This window comes from Puntigrus tetrazona, chromosome 19 (genome assembly GCF_018831695.1).
Source record: "Puntigrus tetrazona isolate hp1 chromosome 19, ASM1883169v1, whole genome shotgun sequence".
Taxonomy (NCBI): Eukaryota; Metazoa; Chordata; class Actinopteri; order Cypriniformes; family Cyprinidae; genus Puntigrus; species Puntigrus tetrazona.
In genome coordinates this window covers 5,244,232-5,268,096 of record NC_056717.1, presented here as the reverse complement: position 1 = coordinate 5,268,096, position 23,865 = coordinate 5,244,232, and the positions used below count along the sequence as shown (strand labels likewise).

General features: G+C 40.0%; 1 protein-coding gene across 1 annotated transcript in view; it reads right to left on the bottom strand.

Annotated features, from left to right (window-relative positions):
• Positions 1-22,746, bottom strand: part of sema4ab (sema domain, immunoglobulin domain (Ig), transmembrane domain (TM) and short cytoplasmic domain, (semaphorin) 4Ab) — a 22,858-nt gene extending 112 nt beyond the window's left edge. The window contains 16 exon segments of the mRNA XM_043217652.1: positions 1-1,121; positions 2,485-2,573; positions 2,714-2,874; positions 3,150-3,265; positions 3,702-3,891; positions 4,169-4,313; positions 4,403-4,584; positions 4,722-4,849; positions 4,941-5,063; positions 6,238-6,343; positions 7,115-7,213; positions 7,318-7,358; positions 7,361-7,376; positions 7,934-8,094; positions 15,907-16,145; positions 22,529-22,746. The exon segment at positions 1-1,121 is cut by the window's left edge and continues 112 nt beyond it. Of these exon segments, the coding sequence (XP_043073587.1) occupies positions 292-1,121; positions 2,485-2,573; positions 2,714-2,874; positions 3,150-3,265; positions 3,702-3,891; positions 4,169-4,313; positions 4,403-4,584; positions 4,722-4,849; positions 4,941-5,063; positions 6,238-6,343; positions 7,115-7,213; positions 7,318-7,358; positions 7,361-7,376; positions 7,934-8,094; positions 15,907-16,012 (2,493 nt within the window). The 5' untranslated portion in view covers positions 16,013-16,145; positions 22,529-22,746 and the 3' untranslated portion in view covers positions 1-291.
• Between the last annotated feature and the right edge of the window lie 1,119 nt (positions 22,747-23,865).

The window sequence follows — 23,865 nt, the reverse complement described above, 5'->3', positions numbered from 1 at the left end:
CGCGTGTGATTTTAGAGAGGCGTGAAATCTGATGCACTTTAGACTGAAACGAACAGCCGTCACATAAATTACAGCATAAATATGAACGAACTGAAGAACGTACGCTACTGTAGTACCAAGAGTCGAAGACCTTTGAGTCTCAAAGCTCAAAAAAAGCTTCGTTAAAAAGGTCCGATGCGCCAGTCTGTTTTCCTCTCGGACCGCGAAGTGGTCGGGCGACGGGGTCGAGTACGGCAGACGCCCCCGATTTGGCTCAGAAAAGAGGTCTACGGCGAAATCAGAAGGCGAGCGTCAGATGGGCGTGTTGGGCAGGTGTCCGTTGGAGCCGTTCAGCATGCTGTTGCTCAGAGTGATGGGAGACTTGCCGTTATGCGCCTGACCGTTGTGGGACTGTCCGTTGGGAGCCTGTCCGCTGCGCTTGTCCGGACGAGGCGAACGTCCCCTGAGAGACTCCCTCTCCTGAGGCGTCCCGCTCGCGCCCTTCTCCGCGTCCCTCCGAGAGGAAGGAGCCTGCGGGACCGTCCGGCTGCGACACAGATGCCTGAACCTGTTAAAAGCGATGGTCAGCAAGGCGCTGACGCACAGAGCCAGCAGGACGGACACCACCACCAGCTCCTGGAGGTAGCCGGGCTTGTCCGCCCGCTGGAGGTTCTCCCCAGGCTCGGTCATTCGGGAGTTTTCCTTCGCGTCGGGCGAGCGGGTGAAGTTCCTGCTTTTGCGAGGGGGATCTTTGAGCGTGACTGTGGGACCCGGTTCGGGCCTCGGCTCTGTCTGCGGAGGCGTGTTCAGCCGGGTGGTGGAGGGGGGTTCGACGCCCGCTTTGGTGGACGGGGTGCTGTTTGGGCGGCTGGGGCTGGAGGGGAGGACGATGGGGCTGCTCTTCTGCTTGACGTGGTAGACCGCCAGCGTTTGGCTGTAGCCGTTCTCCACGGCCTGGCACAGGTAGTGTCCCAGGGTGGACGGGGTCGCCACGAAGCTCAGGCCGCCGCCGTCGTCCGACTGGATGTAGATTTTGGGCGAGAGCTGGCTGTTGAGGCGCTCCCAGTGGCGTCTGGCGAGGTTTGACGCTTCGGGACACTGCAGGCGCACTACTTCGTTCAGAGACACGGGCACCACTTCACCTGGAGGACACACGGCTGAGGAGGTCAGGGGTCGAGGGTCAGCATTCGCACCAGTTAAACCAGTACCGTGCATCAATAAGTATTCAACAAGGCATGGGATGGTTAAACTAGCCTTAAGCCGCATGTGTATTTTTATAGCAATAGCCAAAAACACATATAGATCAAAATTATACATTTTTCTATTATGCTAAAAATCATTAGGATGTTACGTAAATATCATGTTCCATAAGGACATCATGTTAACTTTGTATTGTAAATTTATCATTACTTCTTTTCGTCCGTCATGAGGTCTTTATTTGGACAACTTTATAAAGGCGATTTTCTCAATATTTAGATTTTTTTGCACCCTCAGATTTCAGATTTTCAAATAGTTATATATTGGCCAAACATTGTTTATACATCAATGGAAAGCTTATTTATCTTTCAGATGATGTACAAATCCCAATTTCGAACCGTTACATCCTGGTTACCTTTATCTAGGACATGACTAAATGGTTTAAACTCCTAATTTGTGCAATTATTTACTAGAAACACACTAAACAATACAACACGCTAAAATTACAATGAATTAAAAACATTACAAATTCAAAAGTCTTAACAGTTATAAGCACAAAAATGTTGGCTTGCGGTTTCTGATAAACTTTTAATTTAACAAAATCATTTTAACAATAAAAGGGTTAAACACTAAACCCATTTCAAAATTAAATGATGCCACAAGTTTAAGAAATTATTATTATTATTTTTTTTTTAAATAGAAAAATTATGCAACATCAGTGTTCGATATAAAACACGTGACATGCTTTTGGTCATTGCATTTTTTTCTAAAATTAAGGAAATATTTAATCTGTATGATATTATTATGTTAACTACTGAATGCAGGATGGGAGGTGGGAAAGGTGAAAGGCCTGTAAAAAGTGCCATAAACTGTCCTGAACACACTCAAAGACCTAGTAAAAATGAGACAAATAATAATTTTTCCGGGTCTTCTATTGAGCTAACCAATTATAAGATTTACAAATGCAATTCATTAATTATCATATGATTATTTTAATTATACACAGATTAAATATTTTTATTATACCTACATTACATTAGGATTAGAAATGGTAGCACATTTTAGGAGAACTTAACTAATTGCTTATTAGCATGCGTATTACTGGAATTTTTATTCATATTAATTCTACATCCTTAATCCTATCCACTACCTAAAATTAACAACTACCTTACTAACTACTAATAAACAGCAAATTAAGAATTTATTAAGGCAAAAGTCATAGCTAATAGAGAATAAGTGTTTCATATTGTAAAATTGTTTATACACTGATCCCTAAACATCATGTAGTTGTTTACATGAACTACTCACTCGAGGGGGTTCGGGACTGACCGGAGCGTGACCTGGGGGTCACATACGTACACTGCGCCGATGCATTTCCCTCATCTACATCCTGGACACTGTGAAGAGCAGTGAAAAAAAGACATTAGTGACGGCTGTGAACGCACACAGTCGCGTCTGGAATACAAGCTCGGCTAAGCCCACGGTTGACAGCTAGTACTGGTTCGGTGAGAATACGCTTGGCTGTGCCGATACTTACAGACGGTCGTGAGTGTGCGTGTCTGTGCAGAGCTTCATCACGGGGTCCCAGCCGCAGAAGGGGTCTCTGGCTAAAACACACTCAGCGCAGCTCAAGTAGTACGAACAGTTGGACACGGGCACTGAAACGACTCCTTCTGAAGAGCCTATGAGCACCGCACCCTACGACAGAGGCAAACATTTATACGCCCTACAAGAACTTAGCTGTATCACGTGCGAGTTTAATTACTGTGCAAGGATGAAGCTTTAAGTGGGGGCACTGTTACGGAAGATGATTATAAAAAAGTGCAAGTATATACAGCATAGAGCTCGGTAAAGGTGTGAGCAAATCAACGGGAGATACGTGATGGGAGTGGTCTAACACGCCAGTCAGAGGAACCTGGCTTCACTTCTTAATCAGAGTAAGATATCGTGTGACATGTCTGAAGTGAGGGTACCTTTGAGACCGACAGCAGCAGGCTTTTGACTGTCTGAGGTCGATCAAACACTTGGATCTCCTCAATGATGTGAGCTCCGTTCCTTAAGAGCACAGCTTTGTGGAGGTAGCCCGACTCTACGGGGAATGCAGTGATACACGGGTAAAACATCCATGAGAAGACAATACTAAAACAAAACTGTACATAAAATAATACTTTGGAATATGTGGTTTCTAATTTGACTTACCGATCAATAACGCACTTCATTTTAGGAGCATTGCATTAGTTCTCTTTAATTTGATTAAATGTATCACATTTTACTCTAAATAGATTTTATGGTGTCCTTTTAATTCAATGTGTATTTTTTAATTACCTTTTTAATTTCAGCTTTTGAAATGTAAGTTTTATCGAATGTTTATATTTTATATGAACTCCCTTCATCTTTCATTTAGCGTTGTCCTGAAATACCAAGCACTGGGATTCTTCGCGATACTATTATTTCGTAATAAAACCACCTACACATAAAAACATTTGCACATCATTACAGCTGTTAATTGTGAGGCCAGTACTTACCCGTGAGGAGGTAAAGCACGGTGTAATCTCTTCCGCCCGACCCACGGACTCTCTGAACGGCGAGGTTGCTGTAGCTCTTATCAGGTGACACCAGTGTCAGGCCCTGATTGACCGGTCGAACGCTTTTATCAGCCAGGAAGTTGTCCTTAACAAAGCGCAGAGCGTTGTCCGATGCGTTATGGAGGCCACACTGCATAGATAAACAGCAGAAATTTGAATACTTAGTTAAAAGTGCATAAGAAAGCAGAGAATAGAAAACACAATAAAACGGTAATCATCTTAAAATTGTCATTTTAATATTTAAAATGTAATCTATCTTTTCAGCAACATTACTTCAGTCTCATTCTAACATGATTTTCTCAAAATATATATTTAAAATAACTTATAAAGTGTCTTTAGTGTTTGATCAATTTAATACATAACACAATGCGCTAAGGGTCCTCTCGGGACGCTCCCGTGACACTAACCTCTCCAGGGTTTGCTATTTGCTCCTGTACCCGTGTGCTCCATTTCAGAGTGTCCCGATTCAGAACCTTGTAATGGCCTGCGAACACCTTTTTAATGTCTTTGAGGCTGAAAGCGCACACGGCTGAGCGACCCAAGTTCACTTGCCTGAAACGAAAAAGCGAAACGGTTAATTAAAAAAAATATAAGCCCTCGCCGGTTTCAAATACGCATTTCTTCGAAGCGCGTTCCCTCACCACTGAGAAGTGAAAATCCCGTAGAACAGAGTTTGGTCCTCCGATGCGCCCTCCGCTGGCGTAAGGCTGACGATGTCCTGCAGGATGTTGTATGGCAGCTCTTGTTCAGCTTGACACAGTAGCTGAGCCTTGGCAAAGGTGGTCCAGCGTTTCTGCAGAGTACGCTGGCCTCCCACATCGCTCTAAGAACAGATTGACACCTCCTTTATAATGACACTGTAATAAAACCATCTCAAATAAAACTCATCTTGGATCTGGATTCGATGGTTAGCGACGACAAGTTCACAAACACGAGAAATGGATCTAAAACGGTGCTTACGGTGCAAACTTGGGCGACGCGAGACACTGTAAACTTGTCAATGAAGTCATATTCTTTTCCAATTTCACTGAAGAAGAAATAAACCTTCTCCTCATTGGGAACGTACGTGGAGCTGATGAATGTAGGATCTGGGATAGCGTGGTGAATAGAAAACGGTGTGCGTCATGAGTAAATCTAACTCTCTTGCTTATGTGAAAGCTTAAACTAAAACTTTCTTACCTTCTAACAAGCCAAATGTATCATCCAGTTTCAGATCAACACGGCTGCCCTCGCTCAAGTGTCGTGAAATGACGGGCCGAGTTCCCCTGTAGTCTGCCACTGTTCCTGTGTACAGTTCTCCATCTGAAAAGCACAAAGAAGCATTATATTGCGCTAAATACCAACATCCTTCATTCACATTCTTAATACATTTTGCTTGATCTAAGCGACTAACCATTTGTGGTTGTTAATATTCATTTTGTTAAGCTTCGGGACTTTTATGATACTGGTCTATGGCAAAACCATAATTTCTGTGTTCATTTAAAAACTGATGTGTTTGCAGCTTCACATTTTCGTCTCACAAAGCCAGATATAGACAATCACAAAAGAAAAGTTAGATAAAGCTAAGGATTGTGGGCACATAATCAAGCGTGTCCGACCGATGGTGAGGTAAATGTGAAGTGAACGTTCTCAGGCCTCATGTCTGAAGTCACATGTCGGCCACCCAAAGATAAGTAGATCAACACTAGGTTTTAAGAGCAAGAGGATTAATGGTGTCTGTTCACTGAGGGAAATCTACCCGTCTCTCTCTCTATCATCAACTCTATTCTTCTTTGCGCCAAGGCCCTTTCCACAGACACAACTAACCTCAAGTAGAGCAACGTCTGCAAATTACCAAAACACTTTTTAGGTTTGCAGTTGCACTCTAACAGTGACACCCGACATTGGCATTTTTCTCTTGGTGTCTATATTTGACATTTTAACATTTTATTTGATTACACTGCATGCTTTTACTTTTATACATTGTTAAGATACCGGTTTGTTTGCGTAAATACAAAAAATGAAATAAAAATGTGGTGTTCCACAGGGCTCAGTATTCGGTCCTTTACTTTTTTCCCTTTGTATAGATTATGAGGTTTCGTTTCAAACCAGATCCAAGTAAACGCAGTGTCCTTGTGATTACAAAGACCTGATGACCAGTGTTTTCCTTCTTCCCAAGTATGACTAAAAATATATATTTGTCACTGAACCAAAAACCTCTGAATACAAGACGATAAATCAAGCTCTATTCATTTGTAATATTGCATAAATCTGTTAGTCTTCTAGTTCAATCGCAAGGTGATTGGCCTCTGCTTATTCTGAAGATTATATAGCATATGTAGCAGATACAGTCTGCCAAAACCATAACCATTAACATGCTAAAACCAACCAATTTGTTTATAGTGATTTCAGCCTAACTTCCAGCTATGCTTCTTTACGCAACACCAATCAACCGAATGCCAGTTTGTTATGTTTCCAATAGAGGAAAGGTTCTTACCCACAGTAATGGCAGTGTTTTTCTGGTACGGGTCATAAGGACACCGGCCTCTACCTTCTTCTGGCTTACCGCTGGGGCCTGTAGCCATGGAAAATGTCTCTGAATTCTGCAGATGCGAGCACATAAAGCATATGAACATTAATAAACTGATCACAACTTGAAGCAATAAGACTAGGAAAAGGTTCACGCCACATGTTCACTCTTGATTGTTCAGATTTGATCTGAAAAATTAAAAAGCGATGAGAAATCCTTCACAGGCCACGGCGGTTTCATACAGAAAGCTTTCTATGTTTTGCGCACACACGTACAGATCTTCTCCTCTCACACTCATGAAAGCACAGAGTGAGGAAGAGGCACTAAAAGTGCATGCATGACTGGATCTCAGAAAGCTCGATGGTGTATGAAGGACAGTCACGCAAGTTTCCATCTTTAAAGTGCACAGTACCATAAGAGCACTAAAGTCTTAAACTAATCAAATCTTACTAAAAGTGGACATTACATGAACTCGGCCCTTTGACAGTAAAAAGCCTTCCACTAACTCAAATAGATTATTGCTATTTGCCACCCAATGGCAGCCACACAGAACTTTTAACCGTTGCCCTCCACTTGTTATTCACTTTTGCAAAATAAATGAAGAATGAATGCAGCAAAATATACGTCATTTTCACCCTGCACCTCAAAGGCTTTAATTAGAACACGTCATATCCGGTCTAGTGGTTGCATACAGTCTAGACAAATTTAACACAATAGAAACCGATTTAATTATAAAAGGCTCTAATGTAAATATGAAAATTCTACTGGTCTATCACTTGTTGCAACCTAATAGGAGTAAACCGAGGGCAAAAATAACTGTGATAAGACGGATGCTGTGTGTTACGATGTAGATGCAGCGCGGGCTGAAGGCAAAGGTTCCACAGGAGAACATATGAGTGGAGTTCAGCACTTGTAAAACCCTCACGAAGTTATGACAGTCCATCTGTGGGTGGAATAGAGGGTTAGGTTAAACATATGCGGCTTATGAAGACCCATATTTTAACACAGGGTTAAAAAGGTCGGGCGAAAGCGGCTGATTTCCCATACCTTCATTTTGCCTTTCATAGCACAGTCAGTAAGATCTTTTCTGACGGAGACCAGTCCAACTGTAAAGAGAGTATGAAAAATGGGTCAGATTCAACACAAATGTGTATTTATTATTAAGCTTATTAAAATGAAAAGAAAACAAGCACAATATATGCATGTGTGCAAACATACACACATTAAATCACTTCAATTTTCAGGGCACGCTGATTAACAAAAGAAATAATTATTTCAACAAAAAAGCTAATATTTATTGTAAAAGTAATCTTACAATAGCTTAATTATTCTAGCAACAATGTATGAAAGAACTTGCTGAATTTTGATTATAGTCATAATTATATGCCCATTTAGGTACAAAAGTGCCATGTATGTGATATAACAGAAAGTTGCTATGCAGCAAAATAATGATTTGCTATGGAAGCCGTTACTGTATTGTGAAACACGAGACGTAATTGTGAAGAATGAGTCTCGTGTGAAGGCTGCATTGACCAAACAGCATTGAGGGATGATCCATTAATAACAAACAGTCTATAATTTAGTTTAAATGTTGGTTTCTATTATCCTGATTTGGTTTCCACTGACACGGTGGATGTTTAGGTTAAAACAAAATCCCACTGACCTTCTCCTTCAAGGTCATCGCATCACTCTGACCGACGTCGATTGCGAGAACGGCATCGCGTGCTCCGACGAATAACGTGGCCTCGTCATTGCTAAGCAACAGCGTGGTGGTGTTGTAAACGTCAGGGTTTGTGAAGATACTGAGGGAACGACCTGGGTCACCTGTGACGCAGCAGAAAAGGGAATTAAAGAGCAGAAACAGAATTGGAAATATGACGGCGAATTACTGTCTGATTGTATAGATATCAATGATTAACAATATTTTTATTGCAATTAATGAGTGCGTTTGCCAGAATAACAAAAGATAAAATCATATTTAGCGACTGACAAAGAAAAATAAGTCAATATTTGGTTCATAGATCAAAATTAAAATTCAAAATTCATAAGACCTTCGTTTATCTTCAGAAATTCATGTTAAGGTTGAACCACGGATGTGACATGAACCATTTAAACAGTGCTACTCACTATCTGGACTTTGAATGTGGTTGCATTGCTGAACATGCAAGGTTATAAATATCCCAGATTTCATCAAAATATCTTCATTTATGTTCTGAAGATGAACTAAGGCCTTGTGGGTTTGGAATGACATGAGGACGAGTGAATAATGTCAGAATAAAAGTTAAGGCATGGAGCCCATATGATGTGAATAATCAAAAAAAAAGCATTTATCATATTTAACAGTCCATCTTAAGGCCTGCTTTTCCAAATGCAATTATTATTTTATTCTGAGGTGATTTAAAACACAGATGGACAAAAGGTAACAAGGGCAATGAGTTAAATGGGTAAATTTAGTCAAAATATCTAATACAAATTACAGCTACTACGTGTACAGTATATAACATCAGTAGCACTATTACAGTACTGCAAGTAAAACAGCTACAGTTGCTGGTGGAATTTTTCCAAAACTGCTGGTTTCTTAAGAAGCAGCCTTCAGATTAGCCATACGCTTTGTAAAGACGCTGAGAGAGCAACGATAAGAGAAACTGGGATATAACCACTGACACCAGAGGGCAGCCAAGTCTCCGCAAGCAACCGGTCATTAGCAAAAGACAAAAATGCAGTTCTCACGACAATGACGCAGTGTTTGGTGAGAACTGGAGCCTGCAGGTTTTTGATGAAGAGATCAGTTTACCAAACACAAATGACACAACTTGATGCATCAAACCGAGCTGAGACACCAGCTGATGTTCTAATCTTGAGGTTTGGCCTGTGAGAGACAATAATAGTGGTCGACTACTTACGAAATTTGAATTAAAATCACGATCATGGTTTTGTTGCAACCTAGCTTGAGAAATTACACACACACAAAAATCTTGACTTAAATCTCAACTTAAATTCACCACCTTGACGTCTAGCTCCCCAGGTGATAGACACTGCAATTTCCAAGAAGTCTATTTGTGAAAAGTGCTAAGACAACTACAACTTCCTGTTGATTCTATACAGGCAACATAGAGTGCGTCATAAACGCCTGTCATGCGTTTGCTCGACTTTTATTAGACTCGCAGCATTATTCTTTTAACAAGCGGCTGGTTTCACCTCAAGTTGGGACGTTTGTAAATGTAAAAGTGGTTTGTACCGTTTTGTCAGAGCCTCAAAGCCTGCAATAACTGCTTTCTGTGAAGTGATCTTCCCCTAAAAACCACATCTCTGATATATCTTAGCTACATCAGGTTGAGTCTAGACTGAAGATAAGATGGCTAAAGCTGAAATATCTCGCTATGAGATCACTCAAAGCCTGCCTTTGATCTCTTTAAGGTGCACGCAAACACTGTATAATAAAAAGAACAGATAAACCACAACGCTTGCCTGTGACAGCAGAACAATGAGAACGAGAACAAAATGTGAAGGCTGCTGCATGAATTATTGATTGTGTTTTAATTGGATTTAATACGGCAGAACAAACACATGTGTACATAATGCGTGCTCGGGTGATATCTGCCATGATCTACATGAATGTATGCTAATGACCTGCATGGGTTGAGCATGAATGTCCGAACAGTTCAGTTATGAAATCTGTAACATTTTTAAAATTTTTGATAGGATCTTTGATTATATTAACCAAGGTTGCTTATTTTTTTTAATGCGGTAAAATATTACTGCAATTTAAAATGAACTGTTTTCTGTTTGAATACGTTTAGCTTAAATATGATATCAGAAATCACTCTAATAAGCTGATTTGATGCTCAAGAAGCATTTCTTATCAATGCACGGAAAAAGCAATGCTACTTTATGTAAAGTTCTAAAGAAATGTTTTCAAATGTTTCTTGTCTAACAAGTTTTCATGCAAAACAGCAACGTTAGGTTTCATTTCAACATGGAACCATGATCTTATTTAAGTCAAGATAATTGTAGTAGGCAAAATAAACACAGAGGGTCATGAGATAATGTACAGAGCTCAGAATAAACAGCTATGCTTCAGGTTATTCTCAAGAACTGAAACTGTAAGTGGTGTAGTTAACAATGACAGCCTAAATACCGTATCTATAAATGAAGTCTTAACAGATAAATGGGTAAAGTCTAAGCTTTTTTTTTTTACAAAAAGGTGTGACTGTTTGTCTGTTAACATCCGTAACTATGTCAGCTTTTGAACAGGAAGCTCGCTTGGGTCAAATATGAGCAGAGTTCAATGCGTACACTCAAAACAAAAAACCACAGAGTTGGAGGGGGGAAAACAGCATTAGAAAATGCTTTTCTAATTCATGAACACATTAAATTCATGTGCAAATAATATTTCATCTTTTGTAGAAATGGCTAAAGAATGTTATTGTAAAATCCACATTTATATTATATCATCCAAATGATTGTATGTACATGCAAAACGAATGAATGTTAAAAAATGTATAAATTATTTAAAGTAGTGCTCCCGAATGATTAATTACTGTTAATCACATTTATAATTAAGGTTTTTGCTTGTGTGTGTACTGTGTATATTTATTATGTATATATAAATGCATGCAAACAGTATATATTTTGAAAATATTGATAATATATTATATATTATATATAATTGATAATATAAAAATATTGAAAATATTGACATGTATTTGCTTTTATACGTCGCACGTGCATGTGTGTTTATATATACACAATTATTATACACAGTACGCACACATTATGTAAACAAAAATGTCGGTATTTTGGATGCGATTAATTATGATTAATCATTTGGCAGCATTAAAAAAGACAGATACCCGATAAAGTAATTTCATCCTCAGTTTTCCATGCAGAAAGCTGGGAAAGAAGTAGGGTGAGATGGTGTTACGCAACTATTTCAGCTCTGAAAAGCTCCTGCCAAAGCTTGCGGAAACACACACCACTATCTGGGCCGTTTGGAAAAGCGCCGGCAGCGAGGATAGCGAGGTCACGAAGGAAGCTCGACGACAAAAGCAAGCTTATTAACTTCTAAGTCGCATTAAAATCAACACATTCTTGCCCCAACCGCAGTTCTTCTTCTGCCGCTCGCTGTCGTGACCCCGAGATGAAAACACTGGGCTCCGCGGGGAGGCTAATCCTAAAGCCGAGCCGCAGCATACCAGCTGTCTTCTCCAAACAACCCTCTGAGCCAAGAGAAGAACGACACCGCTCTTCCTCCTCCGCCCATTTCCACTATCTCTCGCTCACATGACGGCTTGCTTTTGATGACAACCGACATGTTTTCAACAGGTTTCAAACAACAATCAGCTCAGAAGACAGCCGATGCATACATGCGGTTATTAAGAGAAGCTCTGCTGAAGCGAGTTACGTTCTGGTCGCAAAAAGAGGAGGAATTTCCAAGAAAATCTTGGCTTATTGGCAGCGTGTAATGGCCTCTTAAGCGCCTGCGCTGAGCTGAAGTCCTGTAATTCCTCGTATCAGCTGCTCTCTTGTTTGTGAGGGCTGTAAAGAATGTGGATGTGACAGTCAGCATGCGGCTGTGAAATTATGCAACCCCAGGTGCATTTCTCTCAACGAGGCCCACAGAAGTGAACCGAAGACGTGCTTCAGTTCATTCATAACCGTAACCCAAAACTTTAAAACCTCCTTGACCCAGTAAAGTAAATCGGCGTCTTGAAACGACGTGCATTTTCCCAGACTCTGAAAAATGTAAATGTGACTGAGCAGAGGTTTGCTTGACTGCCTACCGTGTCTTTACGCAGGAAATCCGTTAAATATGTCAAGGTCACATGAGGAATCAAAACTTCCTTTAAGATAGGTAACTATTAACCATGACTTTTCCCTCAATAAATTCTTAACATGTAGCTACTGTGAAGAATCAGTGATGCAGAATGAGGCACTAATATGTGCTAATATTCTAGTAATATGCATGCTAATAAGCAACAGATAGGTGTAACCGTAAAATAAAGTGTTACCCAGTTATCTGTTATTAAAGTGTACATTTTTGGCCATGCTTTACTACAGTTTTGACTCGATAAACTCCTAATTTGTTTCTCATTCATAGTTAGTAAGGTAGTTAAGTTCAGGTAAAATACAGTCGTGCAGAATAAGACATTAGGATGCGTTTCATAAGTAATAATAAACAGTTAATATGCTAGTAATATGTTTGCTTATAAGCTATTTGAGAGAATTGGTGCACAAACAACATTATTTTAAACTTTTAGATCACTTTTCCACAGTAAAAAGAGACTATTTATTGCAACAAGGTGGCCAAAGTGACTGGTTCTACTAACAAAGAGAGCAATACGGTGAAAAGTAAGCTCTCACCATGTTATCATAACACTAATGCTCAATCATAATGAATCCAGTTTGATTTAAGTTGCATAAACGGATTCTAAAAGTCGCAGTCGAATTGACATGATGATTATAATATATGATCTCAGAACTAAAGACGTTGTCAATGATAAAGAATGATGGGTACGTCATTGGCATTTCTTGATGACATATCTAAAAAGAAAGCTGACATGCGTCAAAAGAGGGGTTTTAGCAAATACTGTAAAATAAATGTGTTGACGGAGCAGTTTGTTAGTCGTATGACAAACCGAGATAAGACCGCACCGCACAAATTTGAAAAAAAGGTTTTAATTAAAGCATTTGCAGGCTGTTGATCACTTTATTGAAGCCACACCACAACCTTCAATCAAATCTGAATTTTATTTGTATAAATGAAGGAGAACGCATGATGTTCCACTAATTAGTCTATTAGGCTGCACGCAGCTTCAACCTACTTGTAATAAATGCATAAATAAAATAACAACATGAACCATCAAAGTGTCCACAACCTAATGAAATTACTGACGCAAATATACCTGAAACAATAATTCATCCCGCTAACCATGAAAGATCACAAAAGGTGTACACTGAGGCCTGCAGGTTATTGCTTATTTGCTTATTGTCTAGTTTTCATGTTTCAACGACGGGTAGATCACATCAGACTCAATCCCCTGCGTGAGTGTGATCTGACTCACTGACACGGCTGTAATTGGTGCTGCTGGGAAACAGGGACTCGGTCTGAATTAAGCCCTGTAATATTCACGCTCATGTCTGGACGTTAATACGACGAGTAGTTTAACAGGCTCGGTCAAATGACTGATCCTGAATCAGCGAAACTGATGCATCTGCATGTCTAAGCAACTGTGTATCCATCTTAACCATGGTTCAGATAAACAAGTCCTTTTGGCAGATTGGTGTTATTTTTGCCAGGTCAGTCTAATTCTGCCCTGTTTCGCCGGCTCACAGAACGGCCTCCTCTTATCAAATAACTGCGCTTTAGAGAACAACGGCCTTCATTCATTAAGAAACAATCAAATAACCACTTTCATCTGCAACTTTCTGTTTACTTTCTTGTTTCTCAAAAGTAGGTTGTTTCAACTTCCTTGTCTGTGACCTAGATTTATTACCCTAAAACCATAAAAGCATTATTTAATGTGTGTTAGAGGGTCAGTTCGACCGAGACACGTATTTGTACCAAAGAAATTAAAATTAAATCAGTATTGCGCTGCTTGCTTTGATTTATCGTACCTTATTTGATGTTGTATTTAATTATTATTATTAAGATATGTTATTCTGTATTTTCAATTTATTGTATTTTTATTTTTAAGTAATAGATCATTTATTCAGCAAGGAAGCATTACATTGTAATATTTAAAAATTGGTTTCTACTCATCAAATGATCCTTAAATTATAATGCAACATTAAATCAGTATATCAGAATGATTTCTGAAGGATCATGTGATCAAGACTGGAGTAATGATGTTGAAAATTCTGCTTTATGTCGCAGGAATAAATTGCAAATTAAAATATACTGCGATAGAAAATTGCTATTTTGAATTATAATGTTTTAGAATATTGCCGTTCTTACTGTGTGGTTGATTGAATAAAGACAACTTTATGAGCATTGCATCAAATACTGTTTGTACTGCAATCAAATGGAGAAATGAAATCTTAACTAGAAGTTTCAGAAATAGATCAAGAGGCCATTTTAGGGCGCCTGCTTCACATCTCCCATTGAGAACGGCAGATACTTCCTCTAAAGAAGGTGCATACAGCGTCTTTCATTCCTTGCACGGGCTGATGCTTTCTAATCTGAACACCAAGTATGGTCTACATGGAACGCTGTTTGTCCTAAAGACCTCTCTTAGGCTTTTTGCTCGTTGTCTTGCTAGTGCAAAACTAAACCATTGTCCAGGAGAAAGCTTTTCAATGGACTGACATTTCTAGCCTGGTTGGATTTTAAAGACACACAAAATGATAAGAGTGGAGGAACATATTGGGCTGAATCAGACTGACTCAAGTCTGTGGACAATAATAATGTTTGCAAAATCTTTAGCAAGCAATGCAGTCTAAATAATAAGAATTACTTTTTATACTTCGCCATTTTATAAATCACATACTTATAATCAACTTGCTGCTCCAATGTGACCGAACGGACGATAATAATTGCCATGACATTCTACATATAACCTGCACATTGCATATATTCGAAAAAAAAATGTTCTTGCTGGCATAATCATAGCTAAGCATCTAATCCAAGTCTTTCAGTAAGTACCTGCACCAGTCTCTGCAGTGCACGACTAAACCAAGTGCACTAGGGTCATTCCATAGTCATTCAGTTGTCTACTGCATTTTAAACGAGATCTCATTTAAAATGTCTAATGTATTTTGTGATGCCTCATTAAAAAATGAAAAGCGGTAACGCCACTGACATTTCGTTACCTAATTATAGAATATATATTTATATCTGTAACAGAGCTGATGTTGACGAGAGGTGATCGGATACAAGTGCGAGCCTTTATTTATAGACACGGTCGAGAAAAAAAGCATGGTCAAAAAATGAGTAAACAGGTATGGTGGATGCTAAAAAAGACTACAGGAAGACTATGTGCGGTGCTGGTGGATAAACACGAGACTGAGAGCGCGTTTAGTGTCAGGGCAGGTGAACAGATCTGCAGTAGTCTTGTCACAAAGCCCGAGCTAAAATAATTACTATAAATTAATTAATATTACTATAGAATGAATATATATATATATATATATGACAATTTGAAAAAAATAGGAGAATAAAGACAATTTAAAAGAGGTTTGTTCCTGTTACTGCTTTTAAAAACAGATTAAAATATTAAATAAAAGCAAGTTTCAGTCAATTATCAAGGCGATATTGATGACTTAAGCACTAAAATGACTAAAGCTGAAGTAAAACAAAAGAAATTAAGAAACGGAAATATTCAAATAAATAATACAAATACAGTAGCTAATTCAAAATATTAATACAATAAAAGTAAATAAATAGTCCTAAAATAACAGTGACGTAAAGGCGGCACATTCACGCTATTAAAAGACGCCTTCAAACGTAATTAGGTCTTTAGGTCATGTTTGATTCTGTACTTGAGTAATTACCTTCTGATAACCGCACACGGGCAGAAGATAAAGATAACTTGGCAACTCACAGGTTTTTCAAAAATCGAATGGCATAAAATATATAAATAAATAAATACTCCAAAATTGCAGTTCTAAATCTTTAAGTTTAAGAGTAACCCTTACCCATAGGAAAAGAGAGCCGGGGGAGGACATGAGAGTGACAGCTGAGCACAGTCAGAAGAGACAGACAGGCACAGAGAGACGCTGAATGCACCATCCTGATGAACATCCAGGAGCACCACAGGTGAGCTGGAGACAAAGACCGCTCTATCTGTCACTGTCGGGTTCCGCTGCCGTCCGTCCAGCGCCGAGTAGCCCACAGGGACACCACTTCAAACCAGAGCAGTCTGTCGTCATCTCATCTGGGCACAAAAAATTAAGAGCGAGTTAGAATACTGTAGAGGAGCGCTTTAAGTCATCACTTCCTCTCAAATCGCCTCTTCCTCTTTCAGAATTTTGCATAAGCTTAAGAAACAGTGGAGTGATTACATATCAGCACATGACTGTCTTAAATATAAGCTGCATTTTAACATTCGTACCATTAAAACAGAGTCTGACCACCATGCAGGAAAAGCTAATGCAAAGAAGAAGCGGCATTATCGAATATATTTGATACAGCCATGTCTACACACGTTCACACGCTAAAATGATATATTATATGATATTTTATATGATGAAAAATATGAAAATAACTTTGCAGTGGAGCAAACGAGAAGAGGTGTTTCTGACGTGAGTGAGCGTGGAGCAGGAAATGGAAAACTCAATGGAGGTGAAGAGGTTTTCAGGATATGTCGTGTTGAATCATGTCTGATCTAATGACTGTTTGATGGAAATCCCTGTGAGCCAAGAACAGAAACATGGTGACTGGCGTCTTGTGCTTGGGTTAACCAAGATTTACTAAACACTTGTTGACGTAACATACACTCCTGACCATCACGCATTGAGGCCAATGATCCTGATCGATAATCACTAAAAAGAATACCATAACTAGAATAAAGCGTATTTCAGGAGAATCTTTTTTTTACTTTCAATTCGATTTTTTTTGAGGGGGGGAGTATAATAACATCACGGGTAACAGGTCAACTTTATTATTAAAATCAGTTGAGGGTTATAGTATGTGATATTTTTTGGATTGTTCTTCAAAAAGCGTTAAATGTTTTTAAAACCACGTTGAACCAAAAGTAATACAAAAAATGGTTTTGAAGTGTTCTTTAATTCTTTAATTTGTCATTAACCCCCACAATAATAAAAAATAGATAAACTCTAAAGCTGTTTTCAATTCAATTTTAGTAAAACAAATGACTTGCATTAAGCTCACATGTGATGGGTTTATAGATTTTAAATTTGATTTCTGAAGAAAACAAGCAGTTTACTTTAAAATTGACAAATTACGCCAGGCATTGCTATGTGATTGCTAAATGAAACGACATCGATATCATCAGAAACCTGTGTTGGACAAACTTGAGCACTCAAATTATTTTTTAGCTTTTCTTTTTAACCTGTGCAGTGAACATAAGGAGATTCTGAGTTTCTCTGTCGTCTTTGAAGCTCTCTGTGAAATTACAAAAACAATATGAAAATTAAATAATGGCTGACATCTGAGTGGCTTGTTATTTTCAAAAGCTAATAAAAAAGTCACATGTTTCTAAAATTTGAACAGTTGTTTCCTATGAGCATACGCACACCGGCAACTGCGCTTGTCGTCCGGCGTGTGAGCAGCTTTAGTGTGTTACTAAACAGTACTCTGGTTTACAATACACACAGCAACAGCACTGTTCTCTGAATAAATGGCTACTTGTTTGACCTAAACAGCATATGGGTCAACATTATTTGCTAAACACTACTCTGCCAGTCATTACCATAAAAACTCATTTACTATTTAGGTAGTGTGATGAGCACAGGTTTGATGTCCTTTTATATCTGGTCAGCAGCATCACCCGGAACGTCCATATAAGAATAACAGAGTTTAGTTCCCTAAAAAGTCAGTTGTGAAGAAGAGTTGGTGAGCACCATTGGTTTCATTAGTCAGACTTCAGACGTGACTCATGTGATTCTTTTTAAACATGAAGAAATGTCATTATAAAAGAACTTTGGAAATGTTTATTTGATTCTAACAAATGAGTTCTTGCTAAAAACGAACCGAATGTAACAAAAGAAAATAATTATCGTATCAGCATCTGCTTATAGGACAAAAAGAATAGAAAATTATTGGCATATCGTATATTGGCAACAGTCTAAAATCGCGTGGCCCTATCTGATCATTCTTGCCAAAATGTAAATCACAATTTTTCTCCATGAGAACTGAGATCAAAATACACGATTCTCATTTTTACCAACCAAAATTTATTGCACTCAATTACAAAGACACACACACACACACACACACACACACACAAAGAGCACTAACCTATTAACATTTTGAGGTTTCAGGGAGGAACCTCTCCTATTTAGTGGTGACACTGGTGATGACTGTAGAGACTGCTGGTATTAATCATCCACACACCGTTAGTATTACGGGTCTTTCATTCGTTTTTATAGTGCAACATGTGATGTATAAAATTAATGTTTATTTGCAACATGACAATATCCCAGCTGAATGAGGACAAGTGCGTTTCGAACGACTCAAGTCTACACTAACAAGTGGATCATTTGGAAAATGCCTGTGAACTGTACGATAGTACGATAGTAAATACATCAGTTAAAACAGGATGTGACATCAGTGATGTCACATGGACTATTTTCCTGATGTATTTACTAAGTTTCTGGGGCTGAATCATTTCAGTTGTGTTGCTGTCTATGGAGGTCAGAGAGCGCTCAGATTTCATCAAAAATATCTTAATATGTGTTCTGAAGATGAACGAAAGTCTTACAGGTTTGGACGACATGAAGGTGGGTAATTAATGACAGAACTTTCATTCTGGGGTGAACTAACCCTTTAAGTCTGACAGCCTCTATTCCCTTTAAATTAATAGCACACTGCCACCCTAACGCTGTAAACCAGAACAGACTCCGAACAGAAGACTTTCCAGTTTGACGGACGGTTGAAACTAAAGGAAGTGTTGGATACTCCGGTCTTTAGCCACTGCATGACACTCAGCTGTCAGCAGTGGGTTTTCTTATCTTGACTTCCGTCATGTGACAGCAGACGCTGAATATTACAACAGAGTCATTCACATCTGATTAAGCATCATGGCAGAACGAGCCAGATAGCAGAATCCTGTGTGTGAAAACCGGTCTGATGAGTGCATCGCAATCCCCCGAAGAGTGTGGTAACGCCGTAAGTGTTTGTGATCTAGCGTGACAGCATTAAACAGCAGCTCTGGAGGGTTTCCTGTCTTGACAGAAGAGGTGTATGATATTTGGAGAATGCTATCTGGTCCCATTCACCTCAAGGGCAGTCACTTGGTCGGGCGATTCTCAAATTGTGTCATCTTCACTCATTCAGTTTTGGCCAGGTTTTTGAAAACAATCACTTGAGCCATGAAGTAACACGTCAATTCAAAATGGTGAAGCTGTTAAAATTAACCACTTAATTTGCTCATAATCCGCATACTAACATCTCTCTTTTTTATAAGCATCATTTAATGGATCGGTCACACCGTTTTAAATTCACATGTCCCTTACAATTAACCCATGATCAAAAACTCTCAAAACATCGTTCAGAACGTTCAGAAGTTACCGTATTTCCAACTCCACTTCAAGGTCACCTACGATGCACTGATTATGTTTGCAAATTATAGTTCAACTCTAAGAAACACTCTAAAATAAAGGTTTTAAAACACCTGAAGATTGCTGTCAGAGTATGCTTTACCTCAAAATCTCCCTCCGTTGTCCGCTCCTGGACAGGTCTCTTTAACTGGTTTAAACAAAGAGCCAGGAGTAGGATCCAAAAATATGTACACCTGTAAAGTTAGGGACAGTTGTGACATACATTTATTCCCAGTAACGACTTTCCCACTTCACTGTTAGCCATTACGATCACACCAGGTCGCTTTACTCCACAACTTCGAACCCTAACGTTGCCAATAAATTATATTGAGCATGTATCTATAAATCAACACCCTATCCTGCTATAAACGCAGGGGGCCTCGCTTCAAAACGCTCGTGCGCCATTTATAAGAAAGCTGCGCTAAAACAACAGTCATTTTAATAAGAAATGCTGGGCAGAGAATTCGAGTCGGCCGACAACACCGCGTGCAAAAACGCCCTTAGCTACTTGATAAATAATACACAACCAAGCACCGATGTTCGTGTCAGGACTGATTGAAAGTTGACACTTCTAGTGTAGTAAGTCACGCAAGCCTTAAACGCAACAAACCTCACATCATACTCCAGGTCTTTCCACGCATCGTTCTAATCGTGCATCGACACCTCCGTCAGGCTACAGGTGCAAAAACACACACCAGTTCCCCAGAAAGCCCTGCCCAGGGTCAAAAAGAGTCTACAGATAAAACAAGCGGCTCATTTAACTGAGAGGCTTCCTCTTCTTGTTTACCGTAAGATCATCTGAGACTTTTCACATCCATGCGTTTCAAAAAAAGGAGATGTGAACTACAGCCTCTCACTAGAACTTGAAGATGTCATTTCACATTTTGTCAACTTCCCGTAGGTCCTTTTTAGGATATAGTTTAGAGAAGCTCCGTTGATGAACAAACAAGTCGTGAATGGACGTCTCTGAAAAACTCCTACAGCTGGTAAACCATAAGACATTATATTGCAGGAACTGTTTGCACTACATTTAAACTGGACATGTCTTAAAGTCTATTAGGGACGTTTTTCCCGGGAAATACCCGAGGGGGAAAAAAGAGTGATAATCAAAGCAGGTCTGACTGCCTGACCTTTGAAGAAGAGCAAAGAGCGGAGGCTAAAATCCAGCGTCAGGAACATGATTTCTGAAGACTGGGATCCCAAAGGCAAAATGTTTCCCTTTACAAAAGTTTTTTCCCTAAAACCTGAGCTGAGGGCAACAGAGAAAATGAGAACTGAAGGGAAGGAAGGGAAACTAGCGGGGAAAAAAATTATCTAGTTTTGGAAACCCTAGATATAACACAATTAATAAGCGACTAAGTAAACATGCAAGCAATCGAGAAAAAAGTCATGTTAAAATCTACAGGAAAAACACAACAATTAAGCTAAATTGCTTTTACTGCTCCTGTTACTCTCAAAACCTTTACGGAGTAATTTTACTGAACAAAAGCAGCTATATTAAATAGTATAGCATAACAACAAATAACACTATGAGTTATTCACACATTTAAAAACATAGAATTCCTTTCCTTTGCATGACTACAATGAGAAGGTTTGGAAACTCACAGTCGAGAATTACATCGCAATGCACAAACTGTCAATGAGCATCAAATAAACCCACGGCTTGACAGGAAAAAAACAGCCGCTGGCATCAACATGAGCCTTACGTAAAGATGAAGAGGAAAAATCTGCCTCCGGAAGAGCGTTCAGCGATGCCCTGAGGAAAACCGGTGGTGGCATTCGCGTGCGAGCAGGTAGGTAAGCACGCGTCCGCGGAGGAAAAGCGATGAGTCAGTGAAGGAGAAGAAAACTGCTCTCCCAGTGAAAGCTTTCATTCCCGTGTGCAGTTGCCATGACTACAGCTGATGTGATTGCCAGGCAGCGGTGATGTTATGAGCAGCGCTGAAAGAGTCCTGTTAGGAAGCCCTGGGAGAAGAACGCCTGTTTACACGCGTTTAACGAACAAAAACCCAGCCTCCAATAACAGCCAGTGACACCAGGCCATGCTGGCTCTGAAAGGAAGGAGAAAATGAGCAAAGAAAGCGAGCGACACCAACACAATCGGTGCCGTGCAGACGGTTTGGGCCTGGGAATAATATTAAGATCATCTTCAGATTAGTCGAAATCGAGTTTCTTCAAAAAAATTAATAAAACACTCTTCTGAATAGTGTTGCAATGGCCTATAGTCAGCTGATGTCGAGATAGTGATGCATGAAGTGATTCACAGGGGTGTTATAACATATCCATATCGCATAATAATAACCAAAATCATCCATTTTATTATTTTGCGAGCTTCTGCATTAAAACGAACAAACTGCCTGGTAACTCAGCACTGACAGCTCAGGTAGAATACGCTGCAGTATAACGTTAACTAACTAGTGAACTGAATCAAAACAATGCATTAATGAAGGTCCAAGGAACAATGTGCACGAAAACATCAGCCTGATATTCACAACTAACACCTAGAATCAGAATCAACTTTATTGCCTCCGATTCTGATTCTAGGTGTTAGTTGTGAATGTCAGGCTGATGTTTTCGTGCACATTGTTCCTTGGACCTGCTAGAGTTAGAAAAGATGTGAATCATACACAAGTCAGGCATATTCCTGTTCAAAACAAACTTTATGTGCTGATTTATCAACTGTGTACAACAGCTGTTAGTTTAAGGCACAAAAGCAGGACGAGCAACTTCACCGGGACACACTGAGAAACAGACACACACCGCCAAACACGTGCTTCTCTCTCGTCCAGCGTTGTGTTTTTGGGGACAAGGTTACTAACACCGTTAACCGAGCACGCATTCATTAACCCAGCACTCAGTGTTTGTTTAGCAGAAGTTTACATCGCGCAAACAACTCAACTCGGTCTGAAACGATCCGCACAAACGCGCTTCACCATCAGTCCTCGGTACTTGTCGGACTGTACCCCTATCGAGAAATACACGGCACGGACCCGTCTGTTTCTCTCCGGCCGTGCAACGATTAAACGCTCGTACTCACATCAAAAGCGCGCTTCTCCGGGATCTGTTGTGCTGCGCCCCGGTGTTGTTATTACAGTCCCGTTTCTGAAGTACAGACTGGCGGTAGCGCGAGAAGCGCGGGTGAATCCGAAGCAGGGTCCGTGTTTGGAGACACAGCTCGCTCTTTCGTTCAAACGCGTCCCGTCCTCGTGTGAACGCGCGTCTCTCTCTCTATCTATTGTTGATAAAGTAAACGCAGCTTTGCCCGCGGAGAAGAGAGAGAGAGAGGGGTCGGCGGCGATAGGCGCGCGCGACAGCGCCATCTGGCGGTCAGACGCGGAACGACATCAACTGACTGAATATAAGGAAATAAAACAGGCGGGCCATCCGAGGAGAGTTTGTTTCTTCAAAGGAACAGATCTGGAGTGTGTTTTGCATTGTGACACTTACCGCTTGCAGTAAATTGGTTGAAAACTTTGCAAAGATCCGCACGAATGCAGTTTATTAGCCGACGCCTTCTGAAGCGAAAAGCCGTTACAACACGTAAGAAGCAAAATTGACGTTTTTAACTCCTCTACACGTAAAAAAAAAAAAAAAAAAAAAAATGAATCAGGAGATAAATATGCAGGCTCCGAGCAAAACCGGTCCGAGTCAAATGTGTTGGTGAATTTAGCCGGACAGGGACTTTTTCACCGGATAAAGCGATTATGTGTTATGCATTCATTCATAGTTTGCCTCAAGACCGGAGTCACGTGGTTTGTGATGTGTTTATCAGCTGTTTGGACTCTCGCGCTGGCGGCACCCATCCGCTGCACAGGGTCCGTCGGCGAGGGTGAGAACATCTTCAGTGGAAAGCGTTCATGGGCATTTACAGAACCAGATTTACAAAACGCAGACACGGGTGAGAAGGCCTCTCCCTGTTTCAGCTCCGGATTATTCATTCGGATAATAATCATATAAAGCACCCTGGCTAACAATCTGCGATCGAATCGATATTTTTAATCTCACAGTTTAATTCTGCACTCCACGCACTGAGGACCTGAAACATGTCCAGACCTACTAGAAGGACGATGAATAATATGAATAAGAAATGATATTTAGTCACAGGCGGGTGCGCGTGGGGCAAACACGAGGGAGGGGTTTCTTGTTTTTGACTCAAACAAGGCAAGCTGTCACAGTTTGGCCGCATCTGATCGTCCTGAACAGGAACACGAACCAGTAAGGCGCGCGTGACAAGCTAGTTTTTTAGTGAACGCAAACGCTGTGAATAATTTCCTAATGCACTGTGCAAAAACGCGCGCGGATGCATCTAAAGTGAGAAGAGCGAGAACACATTTCTGAATGCAGCAGCGTGAAATTACCTGGCCTTTTCGACCC